Source organism: Platichthys flesus, chromosome 8, assembly GCF_949316205.1.
Source record: "Platichthys flesus chromosome 8, fPlaFle2.1, whole genome shotgun sequence".
NCBI classification, from domain to species: domain Eukaryota; kingdom Metazoa; phylum Chordata; class Actinopteri; order Pleuronectiformes; family Pleuronectidae; genus Platichthys; species Platichthys flesus.
The window spans coordinates 10,310,930-10,335,544 of record NC_084952.1 but is presented as its reverse complement, the minus strand read 5'-3'; the positions used below and the strand labels follow the sequence as shown (position 1 = coordinate 10,335,544).

Here is a 24,615-nt window from a genome sequence, read left to right as displayed (position 1 = left end):
GACCAGTCTGTGGCAAAACGTAGAACAGATGAAACCATGACATCATCCCTTTTGGAGCCCGCATAGCTGCGATTGATAAGCCCGCTCATTCCGCCACCTCCACGTAATGTCTCCATGAGGCAGAGCGAAGTGAAGTGTTCGATCCCAATCACCCATCTTATTATCCATCCCCCCAGTCTCAGGGATTTTATTTACTCCGCTTCCACAGCTGGTTTGAGCGCCTGCGCGCTGACCAATCGGATCGAGCGCCGCTATCGGCAGAGGAAAAAAAGAAAAAAAAACTCACAGTCGCCATGATACAGCAGCGGAAGCGGCAGAGAAGTAGCTAGAAAACAAAAGAGAACACGCAGTCGTACTCGCGGTCTGGTATGCTCTTGCAGGTAAAAGTGCAATCCTCCCTCCGGGACCTGAACTAGTTCTTCCGCCGCCGCGCGTACGTGTTTGAACCCGCCGCGGCTGCTACTCGGAGAAACGGCTTATTTGAGCAGGACGTCGGTCAGTTTCGAGGATTTGGTGTCTGTGGAGGTTTTAGCCAGCAAGCTAACGCGAGCTAGGCTAAATAGCTCATCGTTGCTCGCGAGGACAGCGTTGTGTAGCCCCTTCGCTCCTCTGTTTATCTCCGCGGTGGGGATTGTTGCAGCTGCTGTTGGGTTAGCTAGCTAGCTGCGGCTAACTAATGCGCCGCGTCGTGGCCTAGTCTTAATACGCAAGTCGCTGCTTTGCTATTATGTAAACAGCTATCGTGCTGTAGTTTAACATGTCGCTGGAAATCTCTCTCCGCCTGAACACGGGGTTAAACTGCGCTAGCTGGACTAATTGAACCCACTTCAGTTGGCAGTGTCCACCGTGCTAGTTAGCAGCCGAGCTAGAGTTAGCCACCTAGCGTATACACAGTTTGATAGCTGCCTATTTAGATCCAGCTAGGCTAAACAGCTAGCATAAACGAGAGGAAAATTTGGCTAACCCTAGTTAGCTCTACCTGCACATTAAAAAAGAAACTGCTGTTTAATCTTGTCAGTGATGTTGTTTGCTGTTTAAATAGCCAAACATTTCACTGTGCTAATTTTGATGTTGCTTCTTATGTAACTCTATTGAATTCAGTTCATATAGAAAGCTGTTTAAATGGTATCTAATCGTATCTGCACTCTAAACGATTGGAAACAGCTTCTTGCTTTAATCAAATTTCGGTCTTCCACGTTTTTCCCGTTGGCAGGGGTTGTATTTAATAGCTTCTGCCATCATGTCTGCACATGTTAGCGTTTTAAAACTCCATGCAAATATGATCACCCGATGAGCTACCTTTAATAACCTCATTTGTTTTAAAGTTGTTCCAGCTTCAAGCCAAATGTACTTAGTTGGTGCGCATTTGATGCCATCTTGTGAAACTGTTTGCTCTGGTCATGAATCCCATTTAAAATCCAAATGATTCTTGTAGTGTTATAGGAATGCCCAAGGAAAAATATGACCCGCCAGATCCCAGGCGGATGTACACAATTATGTCTACCGAAGAAGCAACAAACGGGAAGAAGTCATACTGGGCTGAGCTTGAAATCAGTGGTGAGTATTATCAGGGAGTCAGACTAGTTTTGGTGAAAGTCATTGTTCACACACCTTTTTAAAAACTGGCATTGAGATGAATCACATTAGACTCTGGTGTCCACTTCAAAAGCCATCTTTCTTCACAAATAAGACTGGTGATGAACACATCCGACCCATGCAGAGCTGCAACGGAGGATTTATCTTCATCAACTAACTTCCCATTATTCTCTTGATGAACTGTTTGACCTGTATAAATAAAGGAAATGGTGTTACTGTCCATCAGTTTCGAAGATTACAGGATGACCACTTCAGATTTGTTTTTTTTTTGACAAATGGTCCATAAACCAAACATTACATTTAGTATCACAGCCCACAAACTGTATATACCACATTTCAACCTCAACACAAATGCAATAAAATTTACCTTTAGTAGTATATATTATCAAACTTGTCAGCATTTTGTTTTCTCTTGATTGACAAATTGATTAATCAACTAATCATTACAGTCCTTGGCCCTCTGTAGGTTTTCCAAGGTTTTTAAATGAGTCAGTATAAAATTGTTTATAGCAAAGCAGCATTGACAATCAGTAAACTAAAATGTGTCTTTCTAATTGATCCTTGTTATATTACGAAATTCCACTCGAACGTCAACTTAATCATCACAATCAGAATTATTTTATTTGCAAAGTATATTTGCACATACAGGAAGTTGCCTTGGTGTGGTTGTTGCACTGTACATAAAACAATTGGCCATTAAACAATATAAACAGTAAGAACAACATATATACAGTACATTGTGGCTTCGGTTAACCTACTTTGACCCATTCACATAGGAAACAGTTTTTCCTGTTTTTTCCTTTTGTGTGAATGGAATGTTATTCAGATAAGGTGACTTAATTCTCCTTTTGTGTGCATGTCTGTCCTTTTCCCACTGCTTTTACAGGCCGAGTAAGGAGTCTCAGCACAGCCCTGTTTTCTCTCACCCACCTCACTGCCCTGCACCTAGCTGACAACTCTTTGTCACGCATCTCACCAGACATTGCCAAATTACAAAACCTGGTGTACCTGGATCTCTCATCCAATAAGATCAGAAGCCTGCCGTCAGAGCTCGGCAACATGGTGTCTCTCAGGTGAGTGATCTCAGGCATGACATTTGCCCCTTAGTGTGGGCAAAATGCAAAGGGATAGCTGTCACAGGGTGCTGTTGAATTTCCTTTGGACACCCACACATGTTGCGTAGTGTTTTCACTCATGGCAATGTGAGTTGTCTGTTAATCTCATATTCTCAGTTTTATCTCTTGAACTATTTAAAGGTCCCATACTTTCCACCCTTTTGCCATTTTCTAAATAACAAAAAGTCGATCAAACTACAGGTTGTGGTTTACTAGTGACTGACAAAACTGAAATGAGATGAATGGGTGGTCAAATTCTGACTAAAATGTTCCGGCTTGATTTGGTGTGGAGCTTAATTCCACAGCCTTGGGTCTTATTATGGTATAAACCCCTTGATCATGTGGCAGAGGCACACTGGGTAACCACAGTGTTGCTGGTTCCAAGTCCAGTGCAAGCGTTGCAGAGCCTGGTGCCACTGCCTCAAGTTCACAGTTGCGCGACCCTAAGGTTGAACTGGCACTGTACCAGTAGGCGTCTTGGCCAGCCAAGGAAGTGTGCCAGGCCACATAGACCATTGGGATGAACTGTGTAATTAATTAAGGTTTTACTGTGGAATAACACCAGTAGTTTTCATGTTTAAGCTGTACACATTCCCACAATGGACATGCAGTGGCGCAGAACTCTGCTTACAACATTGCCTCTCATAGTGTCTCACTAGAACCCTCATAGGTCTGCTGTTTCACAGTATTCATTTACTACTAGACCTGCTTTATAATCATGCAAGACATGAAAAATCTCACTTTCTACAGTATGGAACCTTAACATTTTAGATGACTAAAGTTGTCGTTTGTCATTGATATTTTTCATGCCAGCAATGTGATACTATTTTTCTAAAGGTAACACAGATGGTTGTTTTCCCAGGGCTGGTATCTAATAATCAAATCCCCCTATGTGCTCCACAGGGAACTCCTTTTAAATAACAACCAGTTGCGGGTTCTGCCATTTGAATTGGGGAAACTCTTTCAGTTACAAACACTGGGGTTGAAAGGTGAGTGGCTTATCAATGTGTTTTGTAGCCATTCTAGCCTTGAAATCCCATTGTTGTCTTAGCGACAATTCAAACCACTTTGCTTTTCCTTCACCAGGAAACCCACTTGCACAAGAAATTATGAGCCTCTACCAGGAACCTGACGGCACGCGGAGACTGCTCAACTACTTGTTAGACAATCTGGCAGGGGCTGTCAAGCGCAGTGAGTCCCCATCTCTCTTGCAATCTTGAGACTGATACAATAATTGCCTTTATACAATGCTTAATTAATTATCGCATGTATTTGTAGATGGGAACATTGTTAAGCCAACAGTTCATTATGAAACATGTGTGTTCATCTTGTCACCCATATGAACCTATTTTTCTCTGCTCAGTTTCATCAGAGCAGCCCCCAGCCCGGTCATGGATCTCACTCCTGGAACCAGACCGAGCACGGCCCTCAGGTAAGAGCAACATGAAACCCTTTTGTGAATCCCTAGCTGTTCCATAAATATGAATCTAGCTTTTATCCATAAAAAGGACGGTCGGTCTCTGGCTCTGACAGTTTCCCTAGCCTCACTCTCTCAAACCCACTGACTATTGCTGAGATGGCCAACCCTTAAAAAAATCACTTGAATGATCTTTTAACACCAGATCCCCCTTGCTCAACTCTTCTCTCAACATGTAATAAGACGGTTGCTCTGTTATGTGACTCTGCTGCTGACACTTTCATTTTCAGTATATAACTTCAGTGTCAGACGGAGTATTGCAAATTGGTGACATGGGAGCAACCACTGATGCAAAAAATTAACCAAACAATGTTATCTCTGCAAAAAAATGTAACAAACAAACGGCAGGGCCGACGGGTAAGTTAAACAGTCGCTATGTGCCTGAGCACCATGTAGCACCAGTAACCATGACTACAGTGGGTACCCTTGGTTTGATCATATTGTGGTTTTGACTAACTTAAAAAATGACTGCTCTTAGGCTGGTTCACAGCTGCTAATGTATGTAGAATTGTATTTCAATGAACACTGGTAGAAATAAAAAAAATGCAAGCGTTTTTAACAGTGGCTTTCAATAGAAAGCATACAGCACACAGGAAGATTTTTGTTTTGGTTGTTTATTTAAACAAGTGTGAAACTATCAATACTTCACCTTTTTATATTTAAAACTAAAAAAAAACACAGACACCAAAAATCTTGAGCTTCTTCAGCATTTCTAAAGTGTGCTCTTTTGTCTGTTCTCCCCTCAGCGCTGTTCTCTGTGATGTGCTACAATGTGTTGTGTGATAAGTACGCCACACGACAGCTATATGGTTACTGTCCCTCATGGGCTCTAAACTGGGAATACAGGAAGAAATCAATCATGCAGGAGATCATGGGCTGCAACGCAGACGTCATCAGTTTACAGGTGAGACACAGACGTTAAAACATGAATTTTTTTAAATAACTTAGAAAACATTTATTTTGTGTTTGAAGGCTGATCAAACAGATATGTAAATAAATTAATATTGGCTTATGCTAGCTTGAGATTTTTGGCCACACATCCAGTCAACACCATGAAAGAAATGCCTTTAAATTGTTATGCAATCAAATAACCTTGCACTAAATGCTCCCTTTGTGAAGTATGAAGTCCAGTCTTCACACTGTATTAACACCGATGTGGGGCTGTTTTCTTTTCCCTGAAATAGGAAAAAAAAAAAAGGTTTAGGGTTTGTTATACTACTTGAAAGTTGATCTGATTACCTTCTGACATGTGGAAGTGTCTAAGAGGGCTGCGTTTTGATTTATCAGTGCTGTCGAGGTCTGTTTTTCTGGTTTAATGAACTTTCATCTTTGTTTATATTTGGATCGTTGCTTTTGTTTCTCTTTACAAGAGTGTTGAGAAACGTGAATAATTGTAATGTTAAGTTCTAAATGTTTTCATATGACATGAGCAGGAATAATTCAAATCATTTAGACTTATTGGCTGCTATTATAGCTGCTAATTGTTTCTTTGCGATTTCAACTTTCTTGCTTCTCAAGTGTCTGTCTGCTGTTTTTGCAATAAGTGTTTTGATGATAATGATGTCCATCCTAACACTTGTTGTTGTATTTTATTTTTGTTGATTACAGGAAGTTGAGACAGAGCAGTACTACAATTTCTTCTTGCCTGAGCTGAAGGAGCAGGGATATGAAGGGTTCTTCAGTGCAAAGTCACGAGCTAGGACTATGTCAGAGTCAGACCGTAAACACGTAGATGGGTGTGCAATTTTCTACAAGGGAGATAAGTAAGTATTAACAGTTTGACTTTTGATATGTTTTAAAATCGTCTTTACAGTTAAACCTAATTTTAAATATTTGTTTTTCAAAAGCACTCATCACTGGCTTGGCACTCTAAGAGACAATCAGTGCCACAAAAAAGTTATCATCTAATATTTAGCTTAATTGTTGTTCAATTTAAGCAGATCATTTAACAGATGCAGTAACTGTAACAAAGAGTTATTAGATCACAAAGGGTTTTTAAAGTGGGGAGGTTCAGGAGTTGCTCGCTGAATGGAGTTTACAGATCAAATGATATTAGTTATCAAAAGGAGATTAGAGTAGTTTAAAAATATTTTTGATTTGGTAAGAGAGTTCAGAGACACAGTAGCTTTGGGGAATTTTATTGTTTTCCATACTTTCACCAGAAACTTATAAATACTTTAGAACATAGGCCGTATTTGCTCAACTGTTAATTAAGTGTCAATTAATTCCAATGATGTAATCTTGATCACAGAGGCTCTGTAATACTGGGAATCTGTGACCTATGCTTTTTTTTTTTATATAGTGCTGCGTCTTGTTTGTTCCTTGTTTTTGTTGAGTGGGTGTTCCACCGTTGACCTGTCAAACCGGTCAGATTACCCTGCAGATTATCAGGCCTATACAGTTTTTCGTTGTAGCCTTCAGAGCGTGTCAACATTGATTCTGCTCATTGTGGTAAAGATGACCTCCTATAACCTGTATGTTTACTGTGCTTTCCCGCTTAATACGGTTTCAGGAACTGTAAAACCTGGAAAGTATCTGGATTCATGACAAAACACAAACCCTAGGCCTCAGACTGGATACAAATTATTATAAACAAAATGTTTGTCACTGTTTATTCCTAACACTTAGTTGAACACTAGACTCTCGCATTTTGAGAAAACATTGGCGAAAGATATGATGACATGAATGAGGTTGTTGGGTCCTATACTTGAGTCGATCATAGCTACTTCAGAATAAAGTACTCATCAGACCACACACAAAGTATTGCTGGGACATTACGATTAGTTGTTGAAATTTGCTGCAATAACCGCTAGAACAAGATGGGTATTATTAATTCAGTCGTTGGTGTTTGCTGTGTACCGCTGCTTATATGATATAAGTAATATATGGTTCTTGATGGAGCTACACAAAGTCTAATTTCTTTCTGTGGGTGTAACGTTTGAAAGGCGTGAAGTTACAAGACCTCTGCAGCCTTCCTCATTCCTGCTGGATGTTAGCAGTCTGAGGCCTCTTTAACTGCTATTAGCACAACACGCCTCAAGTCGCTCATTGTTATATAGGAAACTGGTTTGGCAGGAATTATATTTGTATGAACAGTGACCTTCCCCTACCCCGACAACTGTCTATTGTGAGTCTGTGTTGTAGATCAGTAGTGCTAAATCAATGGGGGACTATTTAAATAATACTAGATGGGGATTTTTTTATAGATATAAAACAAGTAATGTTAGTACAATAAGATGATTTTTATAGATACATTTAAATCCTCCTAAAAAGCATTAGTCTAATGCATACAATTTTGAGTTGGTGAAATTAAAGCAGTGCAACATTGTGTGATTAGCATTTGCCTGTAGTAAATACAAGAGTGTGTTTTTCACTTAAAATTAACAACCCACCAGCTCTCATCTCTGTATTTTGCTAAAGCTAAAAAGTCACTAGAGCCTTATAATTAAAATGAATACAAGATACTAAACTGTAATTCTACACTAATATACAATTGCCTATTTTAATTACAGTTATGCTTCTTCTACCTAAGAAAATTAGTACATAATGTCCCATTTCCTCTGTTGGAAGGAAACATTTTAATTTCACCGAATGACTGGGGAGTTCTGATTGCTCTTTGAAATAATATTATTTATTTTAAATCATAAGTGGTTAGTGGGGAAATTATAATTAAAATATCCCTCTTGAGCCCCTATGGGACATGGCTGCAATCATTTTGATTCTGAAGATTGTACTACTTGTTAACAATGTTAGTCTGTGTGAGAGTTGGATCCAGGACTCTGTCTATTTGCTGCAAGTAGTCAATTATGTGCTTGACCCATGCCATGCCGACTACAGCTCTCAGAAGATGTTAAGTTCTCTCTTCTCTCGTTTGTCTCCAGGTTCAGTGCAGTGCAGAAACACACAGTGGAGTTCAACCAGCTCGCCATGGCTAACTCTGAGGGCTCAGAGGCTATGCTGAACAGGGTGATGACCAAGGACAACATCGGAGTCGCTGTACTGCTTGAAGTCCGTAAAGAGATGATGGAGCTCTCCTGTAAGTAGACACACGGTTGTGATCCTTGGAACTGCATGTGTTGGCTTAAGATGGTCTTGTCCATCTCATTCTGAACTTACTTGTGTATCTGTGTGAAGCTGCAGTTACAGCACAATAGATGTTATGTGTTAACTCCTTATCACAGAATGTTTTCATTTCTCTTAAGTCCTCTTTGTATCACTTTTCACTGCTTAACTTTTCCTCTCCTTTCAGCTGGAAAGTCACTGCACGGTATGGAGAAACAGCTGCTCCTGATCGCCAATGCCCACATGCACTGGGACCCAGAGTACTCTGACGTGAAGCTGGTCCAGACCATGATGTTCTTATCAGAGGTGAAGAACATAGTGGACAAGGCCAACCGCAGCCTCAAGTTGTCCTCTGTCTCTGGTGAAACTAATGCCATTCCACTGGTGCTGTGCGCTGACCTCAACTCCTTGCCTGACTCTGGTAAGTGAGCGGTATGAATAAAGCTGTTTATGTAAAGTGTTGGTGTGTTACAGATTCAACAATATTATAATTGCTGCAATGATGATACCGTTTGTTTTTCTGTATCCTCCTGGGTGTTGAGAAACCAAACTGACTTCTTGTTACTTCACAAATGTGCAGATTTGTATCTTCTTTGAAATGCACTTGGTTTTGTCATGTTGGTTGAACAAAACAAGCGTTTAGTAGACGTTAACGTGATCTATCGATAAGTGTATTGTTCATGCTTTACATTTTCAGATGATTGAAAAAATAATGTGCAGACTAATTGATAATTTAAGTCATCATAAGTCACTTTCTTGCTCTAACTTCGTAGTTGTAGAGTCTTATAAATATATATTCAGCACTCACCTCATAAAGTGGTAGTCAATCAATATTAGGTTGGATCCAAATATGTACCTACCTCAACTTCTTGCCCCAAATTCATCAATCCCATTATTTGAGGAGATGATATCCTCATGATCTTGTTTCCTGTTCATGTCCATCTCTTTGAGGTGCAGCAGTTGAAGGTAGTTAATCCGAAAATGTGTAAACATTCCCCTGCTGTTAAAAGATAGGTGGTATGTGTGTATTGCACTGATTTATGTTGGTGTGTGTCCCTGCAACTGTACCAGAAGAGTGAATGAGATGGGAAAATGGTTTCTATGCACAGACTCAGGCTCAATATGCTGGGACCTTGTATTGCCACTTGACTTTTCTCGATTCTGATGAAGAGTATTTCTCCTCTCTCCTCTCTGTTCAGGCGTGGTGGAGTACCTGAGTACTGGTGGAGTGGACTGCACCCACAAGGACTTCAAGGAGCTTCGTTACAGCGACAGCCTGACCAAATTTAACTGCAACGGCAAGAGCAACACGCCCAATGGCAGGATCACCCATGGCTTCAAGCTGAAGAGCACTTACGAGAACGGCCTGATGCCTTACACCAACTACACCTTTGACTTCAAGGTAGGTTTTGCTGATAGGACAAATGATTATTTCCACCAAGGAGGTTATTTTGTTCATTAGCGTTTTTGATCGTTAGTTATCAGGGGTAAACAAAAACCATGAACTGATTTTCTGATGAGGGCTGGAGCATGACCAGAAAGAACATATACATTATAGGGTTAGTAGGGTTAGGTTAATAGGAATTTTCTTTCACTTTGTTAAACATGGTAAGACTTGCTGTTAGCCTTACAGGTGGTATGCAAGTATTGTGTTCAGATGTAAACAAAGTAACAGACATGAACCTTGTTGTATTAAAGACTCTCATAATACACGCACAATAGAAATAGTGGGCTTGATTATTTTTGCAGGAAGTCTATCAAGGATGTTCTTACTTGATTTTGGAGAAGTGATCCCCCTTATCTTCTTCTCTCCACAGGGTGTCATTGACTATATTTTCTACTCCAAGCCTAACCTGAACGTGCTGGGTATCTTGGGCCCCCTGGACCCCCACTGGCTCGTAGAGAACAATGTCAGCGGCTGCCCACATCCCCACATCCCCTCCGACCACTTCTCCCTCTTCGCCCAGCTGGAGCTGCTCCTGCCCAACTTGCCCCCCCAGGTCAATGGGCTCCATCTGCCTGCACGCAGGTAGTGAGTCCCTGCCACACCGCCAGGGGGAACTGCAACCACAGCCTCTCCCTGTTAACCCTCCTCCCTCCCACTACCAGCTCTTCCCTCCACCACACCGGAGAAGGAAGACAAAATAAACCACAACCTGTAAAATATTCGTACAGTGAGGTCTGGCCGACAGGGATTTCGTATAATGTTATAGATATTCTATATTTTTCTTTTTCCTTCCTCTATTTTTCTTTTTTTTGTTTGTTTTTTTAACCGCTCAAACAGTCCTGTGCATCATATTTTGTGTTTTGGGTCCTTTTCCTCATCAACATCCTCCCAGCCACTTAGCTTCTGTCATCTAAACTAGTGGGGATGGTAGCTTATTCAGATTAAACACATGGAGGCGCTGTTTTGTAGGAGATTCGTAGTGTCTGCAGGGATGACATCTACCTGGAAAGCTCCAAAGCTGATGGTCTGCTTGTCCGTCTGTCCTGTATAAATCTAAAACCAGCAAAGACAGCGGACATGTCAGTCTCAGACATCCAATATTGGCCTATGCTTGTACTCCCCGGTATCTCTGGGCAGGCGCCTCCTGAATCGTTGTAGGATACATACACATCGGTTGATTCAGCTGTGGCCGGCTCAGAGCAGCTTTTAGCTGGTTGATGTGCGTCCCTGCAGGTGGATGTACGGCAGCTACGAGGTGAGATTTCCCGCTGTCATTCTGTGGTGCTTAGGCCTTTTGTGTGCTCATGGCCTACTGTGGTGCTACAAGATGGTCTACACCTCGCACACCGGCCCTGGTGCATTAGCTACCATCCCACAGGCCCCTCAAGAACCACACGTCCGAGAACTACGTTCACCTGATTACACACGGGCAATATCTAGTGTTAATTTTTCCAGGAGGAATGTTAGACTTAGAGCAGCTACCATCCTGTTTGCAGACTGTTTCACCCCCAGCTTGTGTAGTTGTTAGGCTAGTCTTGTGCTTAGGAGCTCGTGTGGCCCATGTTATCACCTTCATTTGAGGCAAGGGGATTTAGGCTGATGGAAAATGTGATGGAGGGTCTATTACAAATCTTTTCCTTTTATCTTGATTGCTTTTCAGCAGAGAGAGAGAGAGTAATGGCTGATACCAGGAGTAAAACCAGCATTCCTCTCACTGTCTGGAGTTGCCATCCAACTCCACACATGCAAGCTTTCACACACACACACACACCCACCCACTCACGTACAAGTAATTTGAAGGCAGATCTGTAGCACTATCTCTGAGGCCAGTAGTGACTTTCCCCAGCCATAAATTCCATACACAAAAGCAGTGGTTTTTTCACAAGTGTTTGTACAGAATAGAAATCTAGACTCAGTCTTTACATGATTGTATATGAACCACAAAAGACCTGTTTTCTGGCGTTTTTTGTACTAAGTAAATTATGATCAGATTTGAAAAAAAGATTGTATTGTAAACTATGGCTAAATTTTTATCCAGTTAATGTAAGATGAATTGATATTACCAGCTTGTACAAAAGACGTAAGAAAAGGTTGTTCAAGGCGTTCGCTCTCACTATTTTGCACTCCCTAGAGATAAACTATAATAATGTATCAATATTTTATTATTTTCCCTCCCCACCCCCCCTTCGCTCTTTCGCTGCCCTTGATTTGATTTGCCGGCACATTGCTATAACTGTAAATAGACACTGGTTAAACTCTTGCCTGTTGCTTCTCGCCCATTTACAAAGCCATCAATCCACACCGCTGTCATCAGTTCAGACTAAAGGACACGCGAGTCCACCACCGACTCCACATCTGTTCATCTCCGTATCCCACACACACTCACCGGTGACGTGTGGCTGATTTAAACAAACACCACTCAAAACATCGTGCCTCACTCTAGCAGTTGTCGTCTTGCACTATTTACATTCGACGAACGCCTGAACAACCTTTTCTGCTTTTATTTTTAAATACCGTTGAGACATTTGTGAAGATTTTATGTCCTTTTTTGGGTTCTTGTTAATGTTGATTTCCTTTTTTATGAGCTGTGACAATGTTATGATGATGTGTATAATATCCTTCCTATTCATTGAGCTCTCTAGTAATCAGGTATGCTTTTTCCCCACGGACCCCTTCCCCCTACCACTTGTAGGAACATTAGTAAACTGTCTTATCTGAATCCGCTCTCACAGTGTGTAGCTCCGTCATTGAACCTTAGCACAGCTCTGTGCCCAGACCCGCCAGAATAGCCAGTCCTCCCCTCCCTCCCAATGAATTTTAAATCTCCATAAGCTTGTGTCCACCCAAATACCCACCCCCAACAGCCCAACCTTGGACTTTACTAACCCACTATATTACTCAAGCTGTGTCTTTTACACCCCTTTTGCTCAACCACTTTGTATAGTTCTCTTCCACTTGTCACTGCAGCTCTAGTGCCATCTGTTGACCCCGACCTCTGCATTGGGAAGAGGTGGAAAGCTGCTTTTGGAATGAACGAGGGGCAGTGAGCTCAGCAGTTTTATTCTCCGAAGGCCGGGCAATCACTTTGCTATGAATCAAATTTGTTACACCCACATTGCCTCGAGAGAGATTTGTGTCAGTGGTGAGGCGATTATGCCAACGGTCACGTTAACGCACGGACACAGCTGATGATGAGCACTTAGTAGATACAGATGCAGCTCCCCTCACTCCCTGTCCCCTCATATTAGCAAGTAAAGATCTTATTACGTCAGTGTACATGTTGAAATGACATTTTTAAAGCAAGAGGGAAGCAAGTAAATAGGAAATATAAATTTAGTTCTCAGATCGAGTTCTCTTGTCCCATTTGTTTGCCCCCTATATGTTTTGTTTTTTAAGTTTTGTTTTCCAATGGAAACCAATGTGTCCAGTTTGCATTTTTTCCCCTGAATTGCATTAGTATTGTAGTAGATTTAAAGGCTAGCTTTTTGTAAAGTGTGAATAAAAGATGTATCTCATGTTTCCTTTCTAAAAAGATATTGAATTGTGTTGTGTAAATCATGACTTCTATGATGGTGATATGTTTGCTACATAGGTTTCCCCCCCCCCCCTTTGCTCCCAACTCCCGAACCCCTCATCGTTTACTCCTCGGCCATCACAAACCAAATCCCCTGTAGAGATCATGAGATGTTGTCTTGGAGAAGTTGAATGTTCCTGGCGATGCTTGTAGAATGAAGCTTACGGGGATATTCAAACTTTTTCTCTATTTTTCTTTCATGTTAGTCTTCAGCTTTATTTTTGGGATGTTGCGTGGCACTAGCTGGAGAGAGCTAGTGCCTGTAGGTTAGGGCAGCAGAGCTGTCTTACTAGTGGCTGCAGTTAAGTACTAGAGTCACTATTCTGACTGGTTGTAAAACGTGTTTGTAAGACTAAGCTAATGTCGTGTCGCTGGACTGGTCCTGTGATGATTTTGAGTACCGCTATAGTCATCTCATTCTGTTCTTGTGCGTCACAGTGGTTTAAATCTGTGAAACTAGCTAGCTACTATCGATAGTGATCGATTTGACTCCCCCGCCTCCCCCCTGCCCTCCTCACCACCCACCTGTTATGCCACAGACTCGGAGCTGAGTTACGTCACCCTGTTAGCTTCAGCCAGTGTTCACATGGTTGGCTTCTACGTTTTCACTCTAGCAGTATGTGTCATAGTTTGGCTTTGTTAGGTGTCAGGTCTCTTTTATTTCGCCCCAGGCTGCATCTCTGTAATGGTGCACACCAAAGCTGCTTGTTGTTCAGTTTTTTGTTGTAGGACGAGTTCATTCACCAACCAATCAAGTCTTTTCATTTCGCATCTGTATCATAGTCTTCATGAAACGTAGGGCTGTGAGGAAAGCAAGGTACTTTGGTCCTTTTCCTTGAATCACACAAACATCCTCCATGTCACTGGGTGCAGTTTGCTTTCGCAACCCATCAACTACAATTTAAAACTCTTTAATTTCTGAAACCTTGGCAATAATATCCCCACGCAATCAAAATGGGTTTTTAAAAATTGTATCTGGAAAATGTAGCGTTCATCTTTTAAAATGTGGTCCTATGTTGTTCTTGGCTTTTTAGCTACTTTTCACCTTCCGCTCTGCTTCATTTTTTTTTCAATAACTTTTATCATAAGCTTCCTGACTCCCCCCCCCCCCCTTTTCATCATCCATCTTGTATATTTGCTCATATCCTCCCCCCTGCTGATCTAGTGGTAGTTGTTCAATGATCAGGATTGTCTATCTGTAGTCAGCTGAGTACATATATTGATCTGTGTCACTGTGTTTATGCACTGGACCAACTATTGTTTACCATTCATGAAATACCAGCAAAAAAAAAAAAAAAAAAGACGAAACACTTGCACAATGTTGTAGATTGTCCATTAACCCAGATGAGAAACCAAGGCAGCTGTTTTCAAATCAACACATACTGTTTTAAAAATAAACTGAATGGTAAACAATGCTTTCTGTTGTACCCCTTAGCCGTCCTCTCGATTCTCTTTGGAGTAGTTTTCTTTTATTTTGACTTTTTTTCCGTTTGACTACAGGATCTGCTTGTTTCCTTTACACCTACCTATGTATTTTCCTACTTCTGGTTGAAAATAAATTCTATATTATCTGTTTCAAGCTGTGTCACCTCTTCTTCTTTGCGATGGATATTGAAAAAATAAATTCTGTTTTCCTCGTCTTGCCTCCTTTTGCTTCCTGGTTTTTCCACAATTTTGACTCTTTACAATTTTCCTTCCCAGTTTATTAAATCTGTTTTAGTTGGGTTTAATTTGAAATTTTTCTTCCCACAAAGGAAACAAACTGATCACTGACTTTTCCCAGAATATTTTAATTTGGTGGCATCGTTGTGTGGCTGTTGAAGTGCTGCTGTTTGAGGCTGGATCCGGAGGCCGAGGAGTTTTCTGCAGAGTTGCAGCTTTTCTGTCCAGACAGACCTGGCAGCAGTGTGTGAATATCAGTGGGTGTTTGTTCGAGATTCAAACGTGCACAGAACTCACTCTTCTCTGTGACAACCAGTGAGTTAGAGGCTGAAACCTGTGTCCGTAAATACACTCACCCCCCTGAAGTGTCCTTTAGTAAGACACTTATCCATTATCAGCACCGCGGGTGCTCTTTTGCAGCCGAAACTTGACCTTTTGATTTTCCTCCCATATGGCAAATGAAAAGACAAACTTCCATTGGGGATCAATAGTGTTTAACATTAACATTTAATACCTCAAGCAGCCCTTGGGACATCGGCTGCAGTGCAGTATCTTTTCCACACGGTGGAGCCAAAAGATCACGTCCTGGACTAACACTGGGACTCGTCCTCCAAGGGGGGGGGGGGGGATTTAGAGCAACAGAGAGGAGCCGGGGAGCTGCTTAGGGAAGTTTAGGTGGAAAACCGTAGGAGCTAAACTAATATTGTGCAGCATGCGTTCTGAGCAGTGTTAACAAATACATATCTGCCACTGATACACCACTTACACACTGATGACTGTGAATGTGCTCTAGTTACATCCTGATGGAGGAAACTAATTCAGTCCAAATGGATCACGGTTAAAACTTCATCAAACAAGTGCTACCATGATTAGTCCAGGAATCAATTAGTGAACCAACAGAGATCTGTTTATTTTATAATTAATCAAATCAGGGTGTTGATCAGACTAAACAAGCAATTCTAAAACATGAAATTGAGCTCTGGAAAAAGTCTTCAGTGAGAAGGATTATGTATTCAGTCTGCACCACTCGTTTTTACTGCAAAACACACTTCATATTTTATCTGTATCGTGTTGTCATTATTTATGGGATTTTTAAGTTTTGTGTGATTGTGTGCGTGTGCATGTGTGTGTGATCCAGGTATTACTCATGTTGTGGGGACCTAACTGTTCATACAGTCACATTATTAGGTTTTGTCTTTCTTATGAGGACAAATGCAAGTTCCCATGATGTAAATCGAAAATTTTGAGGTCAAGACATGTTTAAAGGTTAATTTAAGGTTTGGTTAGGTTAAAGTTAGCTTAAGGTTAAAGTTAGGGTTCAGGGAAGTAGGTACTATGGTTAAGGTTATAGGTAAGTCTCAATCAATGTTAGTCAATGCTTTGTCCTCTGAGCACAACTTGTGTGTGTGTGTGTGTGTGTGTGTGTGTTCTTCTGCTAGTTAATAAACTTGTAAATAATTTACATAGATTTCGGTTAATAAACCCTAAATGCAGCCTTTGTGTCCTGCTGATGTACAGCTCTGTGAAAGAAGTGCTTCACGTTTTCTAAGGCTCGGTCATTCCTTCATGCTGTAAAGATGTTATTTAAGGGTTTTCTCAGCTGTTACAGCTGCGAACGGATCATATATTAAAAGTACTGAAAGTCATCATGACTCGCAGCCCTGCATCTGAGGCCATACACAGAGTTTGCCTTAAAGTCCTGCAGTTTAACTTGTCTCTATTCATCACGCTCAGCCTGACATGAAACCACACACGGGGCTGAACGCTGCATCGTCATCAAAGTGGTATTCGCCAAATTCTATTTGTTGGGTTTGTTGACGGTTCAAAGTGATTCACATCCTCTTCCAACTGTTGGGCCGACACAACCGCCAGCGAGCAGACCTGCATGAAGCGTGAGGCTCCATCTCTCCTCTGACATGGTGCAGGACACGATGAGTTGTTGAGGAAGACAAGCTCACATGTGGAGACAAAAAAACAAAATAATGACAAAATGATGTCAGGTTCTGCAGAGAGAAATAACAATCTCGCCCACACACACAGACACACACACACACACACACACACACACACCTCCTCACTGCAGATTACGATGTGTGTAAGGAGCCCCACAGCATTATATGAATTACACTGTAATGGACTGTGACAGTCGATAATATTGTCCCCCGATTGTTCTCGTGTGGAAACCATAAGCTTTAAAAACATGCAGCCTTGATTCGAGTTAATGTTTTTAAAATGAGAGTTTGGGAGGATGCAAGAGAATCTGAAAGCAAGTCCAAGTGGCAATTTTCCCTTTTGAGGTCGTGAACTATTTCCTGCTCTCAGTGGAATATTCTCGCAGCAGCAGCCTGTGCTTGTGTGAGCGGACGTTCAAGAGAAAGTGGGAGTTTGTTGTTCAGAGGGAACGAAAGAGAGAGAGAGAGAGAGAGAGAGAGAGAGAGAGAGAGAGAGAGAGAGAGAGAAAGAGAGAGAGAGAGAGAGAGAGAAGACAGTTTCCTCTTTTCTTCACCCTGATGTTGCCGGGCTATCTGTCTCGTGTTGACGTGGCAGCATAACTGCAAAGCCTGTAAAGTCCTTTGCAGATGGAGACGCTCTATCTCTCCTCTCTTGTTCCTGCTTGTTTTCTTCCTTCTCTGTATCCTCCTTTATTCCTCCCCCCCACTCAACCGTCCTTTTTTTTATCCTCCTGCTCCTCTCTAATTCCCACTAGTGTGTGTGTGTGTGTGTGTGAGTGACTACTAGGCCAGTTTCCTCTGTGATGTTCAGCCAGATCCTCCTGACACGCTTGCAGCATACTTCTTTGCGTTCCATGGTTGTGGATTTCAGTTGTAAAGCCCCAGAAAAGAGCACATGAAATATCACTGTGTGTGTTTCTGACTGAGGCTGGACCTGCCAGACAGGATCACACACACACACACACACACACACACACACACACACACACACACACACACACACGCAACACATTGGACAGGCCAACACTCTGACCTGAAGGGTTTCTGAGAATTTCCGTCGAACTGAGCCGAACGAGGAAAACAGGGAAGCAAATTCAATTTTTGCTGGAATGATGATTTGTTCACAGAAGCTTTTAGTGCGGAGAGAATGACACCTGAGCATCTGCTGCTCGGAGCAGAGAGCACATGCTGTGTCGATGCCTGTGTGTGTGTGTGTGTGTTTTGTTACCCTTGTTAAACCAAGGGGTGCGGCCTTGTGCTATTAGAGAAACCTGGGAGTAATGTGTATTAGCCAGCTGCAGCTTTGGGTAGAGGATGTGCACTGTAAAACATCTGAAGCTGGTTAAACTTAACAAACCCATCTTTAAAATATGTGGGTTAACTGAACTCAACTTAATGAATCATTCTTATATTCAATCACAATTGGAAACCAACTAATGAACTCGAGATATTAGGTTTAGCTATAGCGACTGCAGTCACATACACGATAAATCAGCATATTTTTGGTGGAGAATTAGACAAGGAATTATAACCTTTAGTTTGGACCATACACTGTAGTTGGACGAGGAGTTTCTAACCTCCTAGACGTAAGGAAATGAAGCCACGATATCCTAAATACAGATGCTGACATGTTGCACTGGTGACATCATTTGGAGCCAATTGTATCGTTCTCAGTCTCAGCTGTCAATCATCACATTGATCCCTGTTTGCATAGCATCAAATAACCAAACTTTCCAGAAAAAAATGAGCACTTGAACAAATGTCTGATAAGAATTTCATAAAATGAAAGGAACCTTGCACATTCCACTTTGGCCCTTATACCATCCCTTAACATGGAGAGGGCTGGTTTCTGACCTATTCTGCAACCAGCCATCAGGGGGCGATCAAGATGCTTTGATGTTTGAGCTGTCATGTCTTCCATCTTTATGTAGAGACAATGACTGGGTCCTAAAAAATCTGCTCACAGTCATTATGGTTAACTATCAGCTATTTTAATCATTATCAGTGGAAACAACCATGACTCAGCAGACAGGAAGTGAGTAAACTTTCATTCAACTCACAATTTTAAACCACAACAACTCATTCTTAAAGTCCTGAAGTTGTAACCTATGTATTTCAATTTGTTTCATTACATTCAGGTATATGAGTTAATTCAATGATTCCACAAATTGTCTCTGCTCGGTTCCTGTCTGTTGTTTTACAGTTTGTGTGTGTGTGCGTGTGTGTGTGCGTGCATGTGTTTTTAGCACATGCCTATCTATAGTTATGAGGGTTAGTTCAATACCATCATTGTGAGGACATTGTGGCTGGTACTGACAAATTCAATGTGCTGTTTGAGGGCCAAGACTTGGTTTTAGGGTTAAGGTTAGAATTAGGTCTAGGTAAGGGTTAGGCATTTAGGTGTGATGGTTAAGGTTAGGGGCTAGGGAATGAATAATGACAATGAGTGTCCTCAGAAGTATAAAGAGACAAGAAGAGTGTGTCTGTGTGTGTGTGTTCGTGGGTGGTCAGCTTGCATCCTGGCCAGATGTGAAAAGCTTTAAACCGGTGTCACCTGTTGTGAGGACACATTCAGGTAACAACCAGAGAAGTGAAACCCGACATGCAGCCGCGAGCCGTTATCTCGGCGCCGCCTTCTTGTTCAACGGATCTTGACTGTAGCGGTTTGTGAGGACATCTATAGTAATGTGCTGCTGAGTGCACATGTGAAGGAGCTTTGATATGAAATCTGTTTCTGCTCAGGTTCCCTCGGCCAATTCCTTTATTTTGACTCATCCAGCGGCTGTTTCCCATTGCTCGGTTTGGGCAAACACTTGAACATATTTTAAGATGTCATGTGCTGTTTATGTCATAGGTCATAAAAGAACATCATAAAATGTCTGCGCGAGCCAGACAGACTCTGAACCTCAGCGTGTTTTCCTGCAGACCGGCCTCAGGTCACAGTATTTGTGAGATTAAGGTTTTCAGCAGTCAGCTCTGAACTGAAGTCACTAATTCACGAGCCATTGTGATTATTATCTGAAGGAAGAAGAGAGTTTCTTTGTCACTGTGAAATAAACAAACTCAACATGGTGCCAATAAATGAAACAGTGGAGACTTAAAATGACTGAGGATTTCTGGCAGAAGTGGCAAATGGAAATAAAAGAAAAATCAAGAGCATCATAGGAACGATGAATACATATGCACATACCATATATCTCAATTAGGATTTTTACATCATTATATATATATATATAGTGTATATATATCATTATATATATAAATATATATATATTTTTGACAATGGTATCACCCTGACTCTATATTATGATGCTTCAGCTCAGGATTCTAGTCTTTTGTGCTGCCAAGCTATCTCTCAGAGGGAAAAAAAGGAAATAGATTTTATCTTTCCAATATCAATTTCATGCAGCTTTCCTGTTCCTAAGGTTCAATTTATGACTGTAGAATCAAAATGATCTCAAACTATACAAATACAAGGAGTGGTGAAGAAAATCGTTAAAACGTTGTGTAAAGAGTAAAACAGTGCCCTGCTTCTTGCTGGGTTTGTGTGGAGAAGGACAGAACAAGTGGGAACAGCCGTACACACCTAATTAAAATGGACGACGCACCAACCTACACAAACACACATGAACCATCCCTGCAGCAGCAGCAACCCGCCACCAGCAACATGCATTATCCACAAAGGGCACAGAGAAACAGGAGTGTGTGTCTGTGAAGTCATGCCAGGAATTCACAGCACATACTTTGCGGGGGAAAAAAAGAAAAACAAAACATAACACACGCCCTGATTCTACTCCAGACACGTCAATGGGCCGTGCTTCCTGTGCCGAGCGTGTACGTGGTCGAGGTGTGAGAGGTCAAACGATCGGCCGGGTGGTCAGGGCCGTGATGCATTGTGTATTGTGATAACGCTGCAATTATTCACGGGTTAGAGCTCGATGTAAGTCTAATGATCGGCAAACAAGTTCTGTGAGACCAACACGGGCTGATTCAGCTGAGTTTGCCTCCCAGACTGGTTGGGATCCACCTGTTATAATGGAGGGTGAGAGGAGAGACTCTTCTCTACAGACATCGTGAAATCAGAGGCGTGAATCTGACTCACTTCTGTCTCTGTGTCTCTGTGTTTGTCAATAATCCTCTCTCTCTCTCTCTCTCTCTCTCTCACTCTCTCTCTCTCTCTCTCCTTCTTTTTGTCTCTGTTTTTCTTTTAAATTAGGGTTAAAAAATAACTTTATACTATATGTGTTTTTGTGTGTTGCAAAATGTTTGGCAGCTAGATTCCCCCTGTTTTCCTCTTGGTTTTATTTTGTATTGTGTTGTCCTTCAGCCGAAGGAAATTTGGAATTACAGAGATGAAGTGGTTAAGGGAAACGATCCTTATTTAATTGAATGATTTACATTTACCTCTCAAGCTGTGCTTATAGTACATAGGTAAACACTGTCCCCTGGGGACTGAACACTTCACTAACTGTACCTCTATGGGTCACAGGCTCTAGCAAAGGTAGTGTGAGTGTGTGTGTGTGTGTGTTTGTATGTATGTTTGTGTTTGTGTTTCCAAAAGACAGACACAAAGGAGTGTTGAGATGCAGAACAGAAAAGCAAATGCAAATCAGTTTGGGATATGAAGAAGCATCCTCGGCTTCATCCTCTCTGAAACGGACACAGATGAAGAAAATAGCACACAAATACCTCAGGATAAAAAAAGCGGTGCCATACACGTAGAAGACACTTAGGAAGATGTTAAAGTGGAAGGAGGAGATTCAAAAGCTTTTGTTGATTTAAGTTTATTAATGTGCCACAAACCAAAACTGTTGATTTCAGCAGTGGAATGTAAACTTCACGTCCGGCCTCCTGCACGGTCGGCAGGCGCCGCTCCCATCGTGGTGAACGCTACTGACCCGGACAATCTCCTGCTGCATTCTTCAAATGTTAATGTGATAGAACATTTTAAACCTTCCTCATACAGTAGATCTGTTCAGGTCCAGCCCGACTCATTCCCCAGATACTCCATTCTCTCTCCAAGCTGCACCCAGGGTCAGGTTATAGATTAGAGGCCAACTAGCAGAACGTTGTAGCTTCTTCGCTCATTGACTTTCAGAACATTCAGATGCCCAGACAGAGAGGCACCAGCTCCACTGCGTTTGCATATTACATCAGTGGCTAGACGTAAAGGTTAGGTATGCATGCTGTTGTGGATGCGCTGTTGGAACGGGTGAGGCAAGGTGAGGGAGATAAACTGGGAGGCTGTGGGAGACATCTTCAGACTCGGGGGGGTGACAATTGCTCATGTTACTGTGCGAGCGTCGACGTATTGCTCAACCTTCTGGTCTCCCTGATTAAACAAGTCTACATTAAACATTTCAGCATAAGACATCAGCTGCCGACTGAGTTCTCCTTTCAACAGCTTCCAGAAAACATCACATTTTCTGGAGTCTTTCCAGAGTTTATGTGTTTAGTTCTCTTTTCATCAGCGCGTGGCTGTTGGACAGGGCCACACTGCACCACTTGCTCTTTGTGAATGACGGCAGTGTAGAAATAAATAAACTTTAAGAATCAGTTGGAAATCATCAGTCAAGTTTCTAGGTTGAGCTCGACGGTGTTTACAATGCTCACATCAAAGCTTTTCAGTCTTTGCAAAAATCATTTCTCTTGATAATCATAACACTGGAAAATAGCTTGTAACTGATGTGTAGTACGTTGCCAATAAGCTTCTTACTACAGGCTCATGATAGGCTGATAAACTGCTTAAATAAACCAATAAACACCTGCTCTGCAGCCCTGGTTGATCCCATATGGTTCCTGACACGAGGCTCGTGCGGCCTCTGACCCAGTTGGTCCTCCGGGCCCGATTCCCAACGCTCATACCAGAGGTCTCAGACAAGTATAGGGATGGTTTAACTCAGGCTTGTTTTAACACTCTGGCCAAAAACAAAAGTGAATGAAGCTGGAATTCAGTTGTTTGAAGTTGGGGAGGAGAGGGACACGAGGAGGGCACACAGAACGGAAACGGGGGACAGGCAGGCGGATGGAGGAAGGAGGAAGGAGGAAGGAGGAAGGAGGAAGGAGGAAGGAGGAAGGAGGAGCGACCCGCGGTGGCGATGCAGCGGCGAGCGATGACCTCAACAAAGAGACCGTCTGTCTGTAGACGATTTTGTAATAAAGAACTTGAGCGAGGACTTATTGTGAGCGACCAATCCCTGAGTTAGGCTGCCGCCGCTGTCGCTGCTCCCACGGTTGTTGTTTTTGTTGTCGTTGTTGTTGTTGATGCTGCTGCTGCTGTCAGGGCTTGTGGGGAAGATGTGAAGTCGAATGTGAGAGGTTGCTGGCTGTGGTTGTCCCTTTGTTTACTGTTGTTTAGTCTCTGGTATTTTTAGGTACAGCGCTCCCTATTTCACCTAATTATGCTGCAGACGCCATAGGGATCATTGCGGTAATGAATGGTTGGTTTTTCCCGAAGCATTCAGAGCTGTGCTCCTTCGTGTTCACGTCGCTTTATGACACAATAAGGGCATTTTGGGTTTGAGTGTATGGATGTTTGTCTGCACACGTTTATCTACGAAAATACCCACAAATATGCATGTTTGTGATTATGTGGGGGAGGCATGTTGGGGAGTTTTTCCACGAAGAAGAAGCCCGTTTTACTTCTCAGCTGTGAAAGTCGCCCACTTGATGGAGGCCGCAGCTCACTTAGCATGCACAAACAGACCCCAGGAATGTTCTTTAATCAACCTTAATTATAGTTTCCCAGAGTCTGCTGCTCCCAGGTCAGTTGTTAATCCAAGCTTCTGGTTCAAAAGTTCAGGTTGTCGTTTGCTCAGACAGAGAGCCCCCCCCCCCCCCCCCCCCCACACTCAAACGCTGATGCAACTCACATCCATTGCAAGGTCCTTGTGTGTGTGTGTGTGTGTGTGTGTGTGTGTATGCACCCACATCTCAATGTAGCACAGGCTGATGTTAATGATGAACAATGCAGAACTGTTAAATGTGTTTGTCTGAGTGTTTCAATGCAATGCTCGGTCAATCCTGGCATTTGTTGTATTTGTGGTGTACCTGGTTTACAGCTGCAGCAGGAGAATGCAGGCGGTGACAGGCAGGTGGGATGAATTTACAACTTCTGAGAAAGACTCGTGTCTGTGTTGTGCACCTGTCGGCCACACGCTTGCATGTAAACAGCAAAGAATCTCTGCTCCAGTCCCACACAGAAGAATCCGGAGAAAGCTCATTCAGTAAAATTGGAAAAAAGTATTCAGTCCAGATCCTTTCAAAAACACACACACACACACACACACACACACACACACACACACGTGGAGTGCGGATGTTATCAGCATAGTTCAGAAGCTTGGCTGACACGTTTTCAAAACATTGCGTGCTGGGTTGAAAGTGAGCTGGATGGTTCAGTGAAGTTTGACAGGAGAAAAATAGTCTGGCGGGAGCTGAGGATACACAACTCCTCCAGTCTCACTGTCCAAAGACGCATGACCTCAAAAGGCTTCATGTTAATACATGAACACTTGGGGTTTAAATAAGGAAGGACCGCAGCAAAACAGAAACAAGTTGCCACCGGAGATAAGTAATAGATCCATTTAGGCTCCGACAAGATTTATCTAAATAACTGTGTGGTGTGATGTAATGTAAATCTTAACCCTGTGTGGTTTTGTAAATGTGTGTGTGTGTGTTAGTGTGTGTTTGTGAGCAGTAGTGCTGGATTGGTTGTTTTTAAACCATGG

The 24,615-nt window shown here is 42.2% G+C and overlaps 1 protein-coding gene across 2 annotated transcripts; it reads left to right on the top strand.

The window, feature by feature from the left end:
• Window positions 1-253: 253 nt before the first annotated feature.
• cnot6a (CCR4-NOT transcription complex, subunit 6a) lies at window positions 254-14,850 on the top strand. Of its 2 annotated transcripts, none has more exons than XM_062393347.1 (12): window positions 254-380; window positions 1,436-1,557; window positions 2,483-2,669; window positions 3,615-3,700; window positions 3,798-3,902; window positions 4,075-4,143; window positions 4,935-5,092; window positions 5,797-5,951; window positions 8,070-8,224; window positions 8,438-8,671; window positions 9,450-9,652; window positions 10,068-14,850. In XM_062393347.1, exons 2-12 carry the CDS (start codon window positions 1,446-1,448, stop codon window positions 10,281-10,283), a joined length of 1,680 nt encoding a protein of 559 aa, XP_062249331.1. In that variant the 5' UTR covers window positions 254-380; window positions 1,436-1,445; the 3' UTR covers window positions 10,284-14,850. The 2 variants fall into 2 exon arrangements, with proteins under 2 accessions (XP_062249331.1, XP_062249332.1); XM_062393348.1 differs by lacking the exon at window positions 254-380 and adding an exon at window positions 399-495.
• The last annotated feature ends 9,765 nt before the right edge of the window (window positions 14,851-24,615 follow it).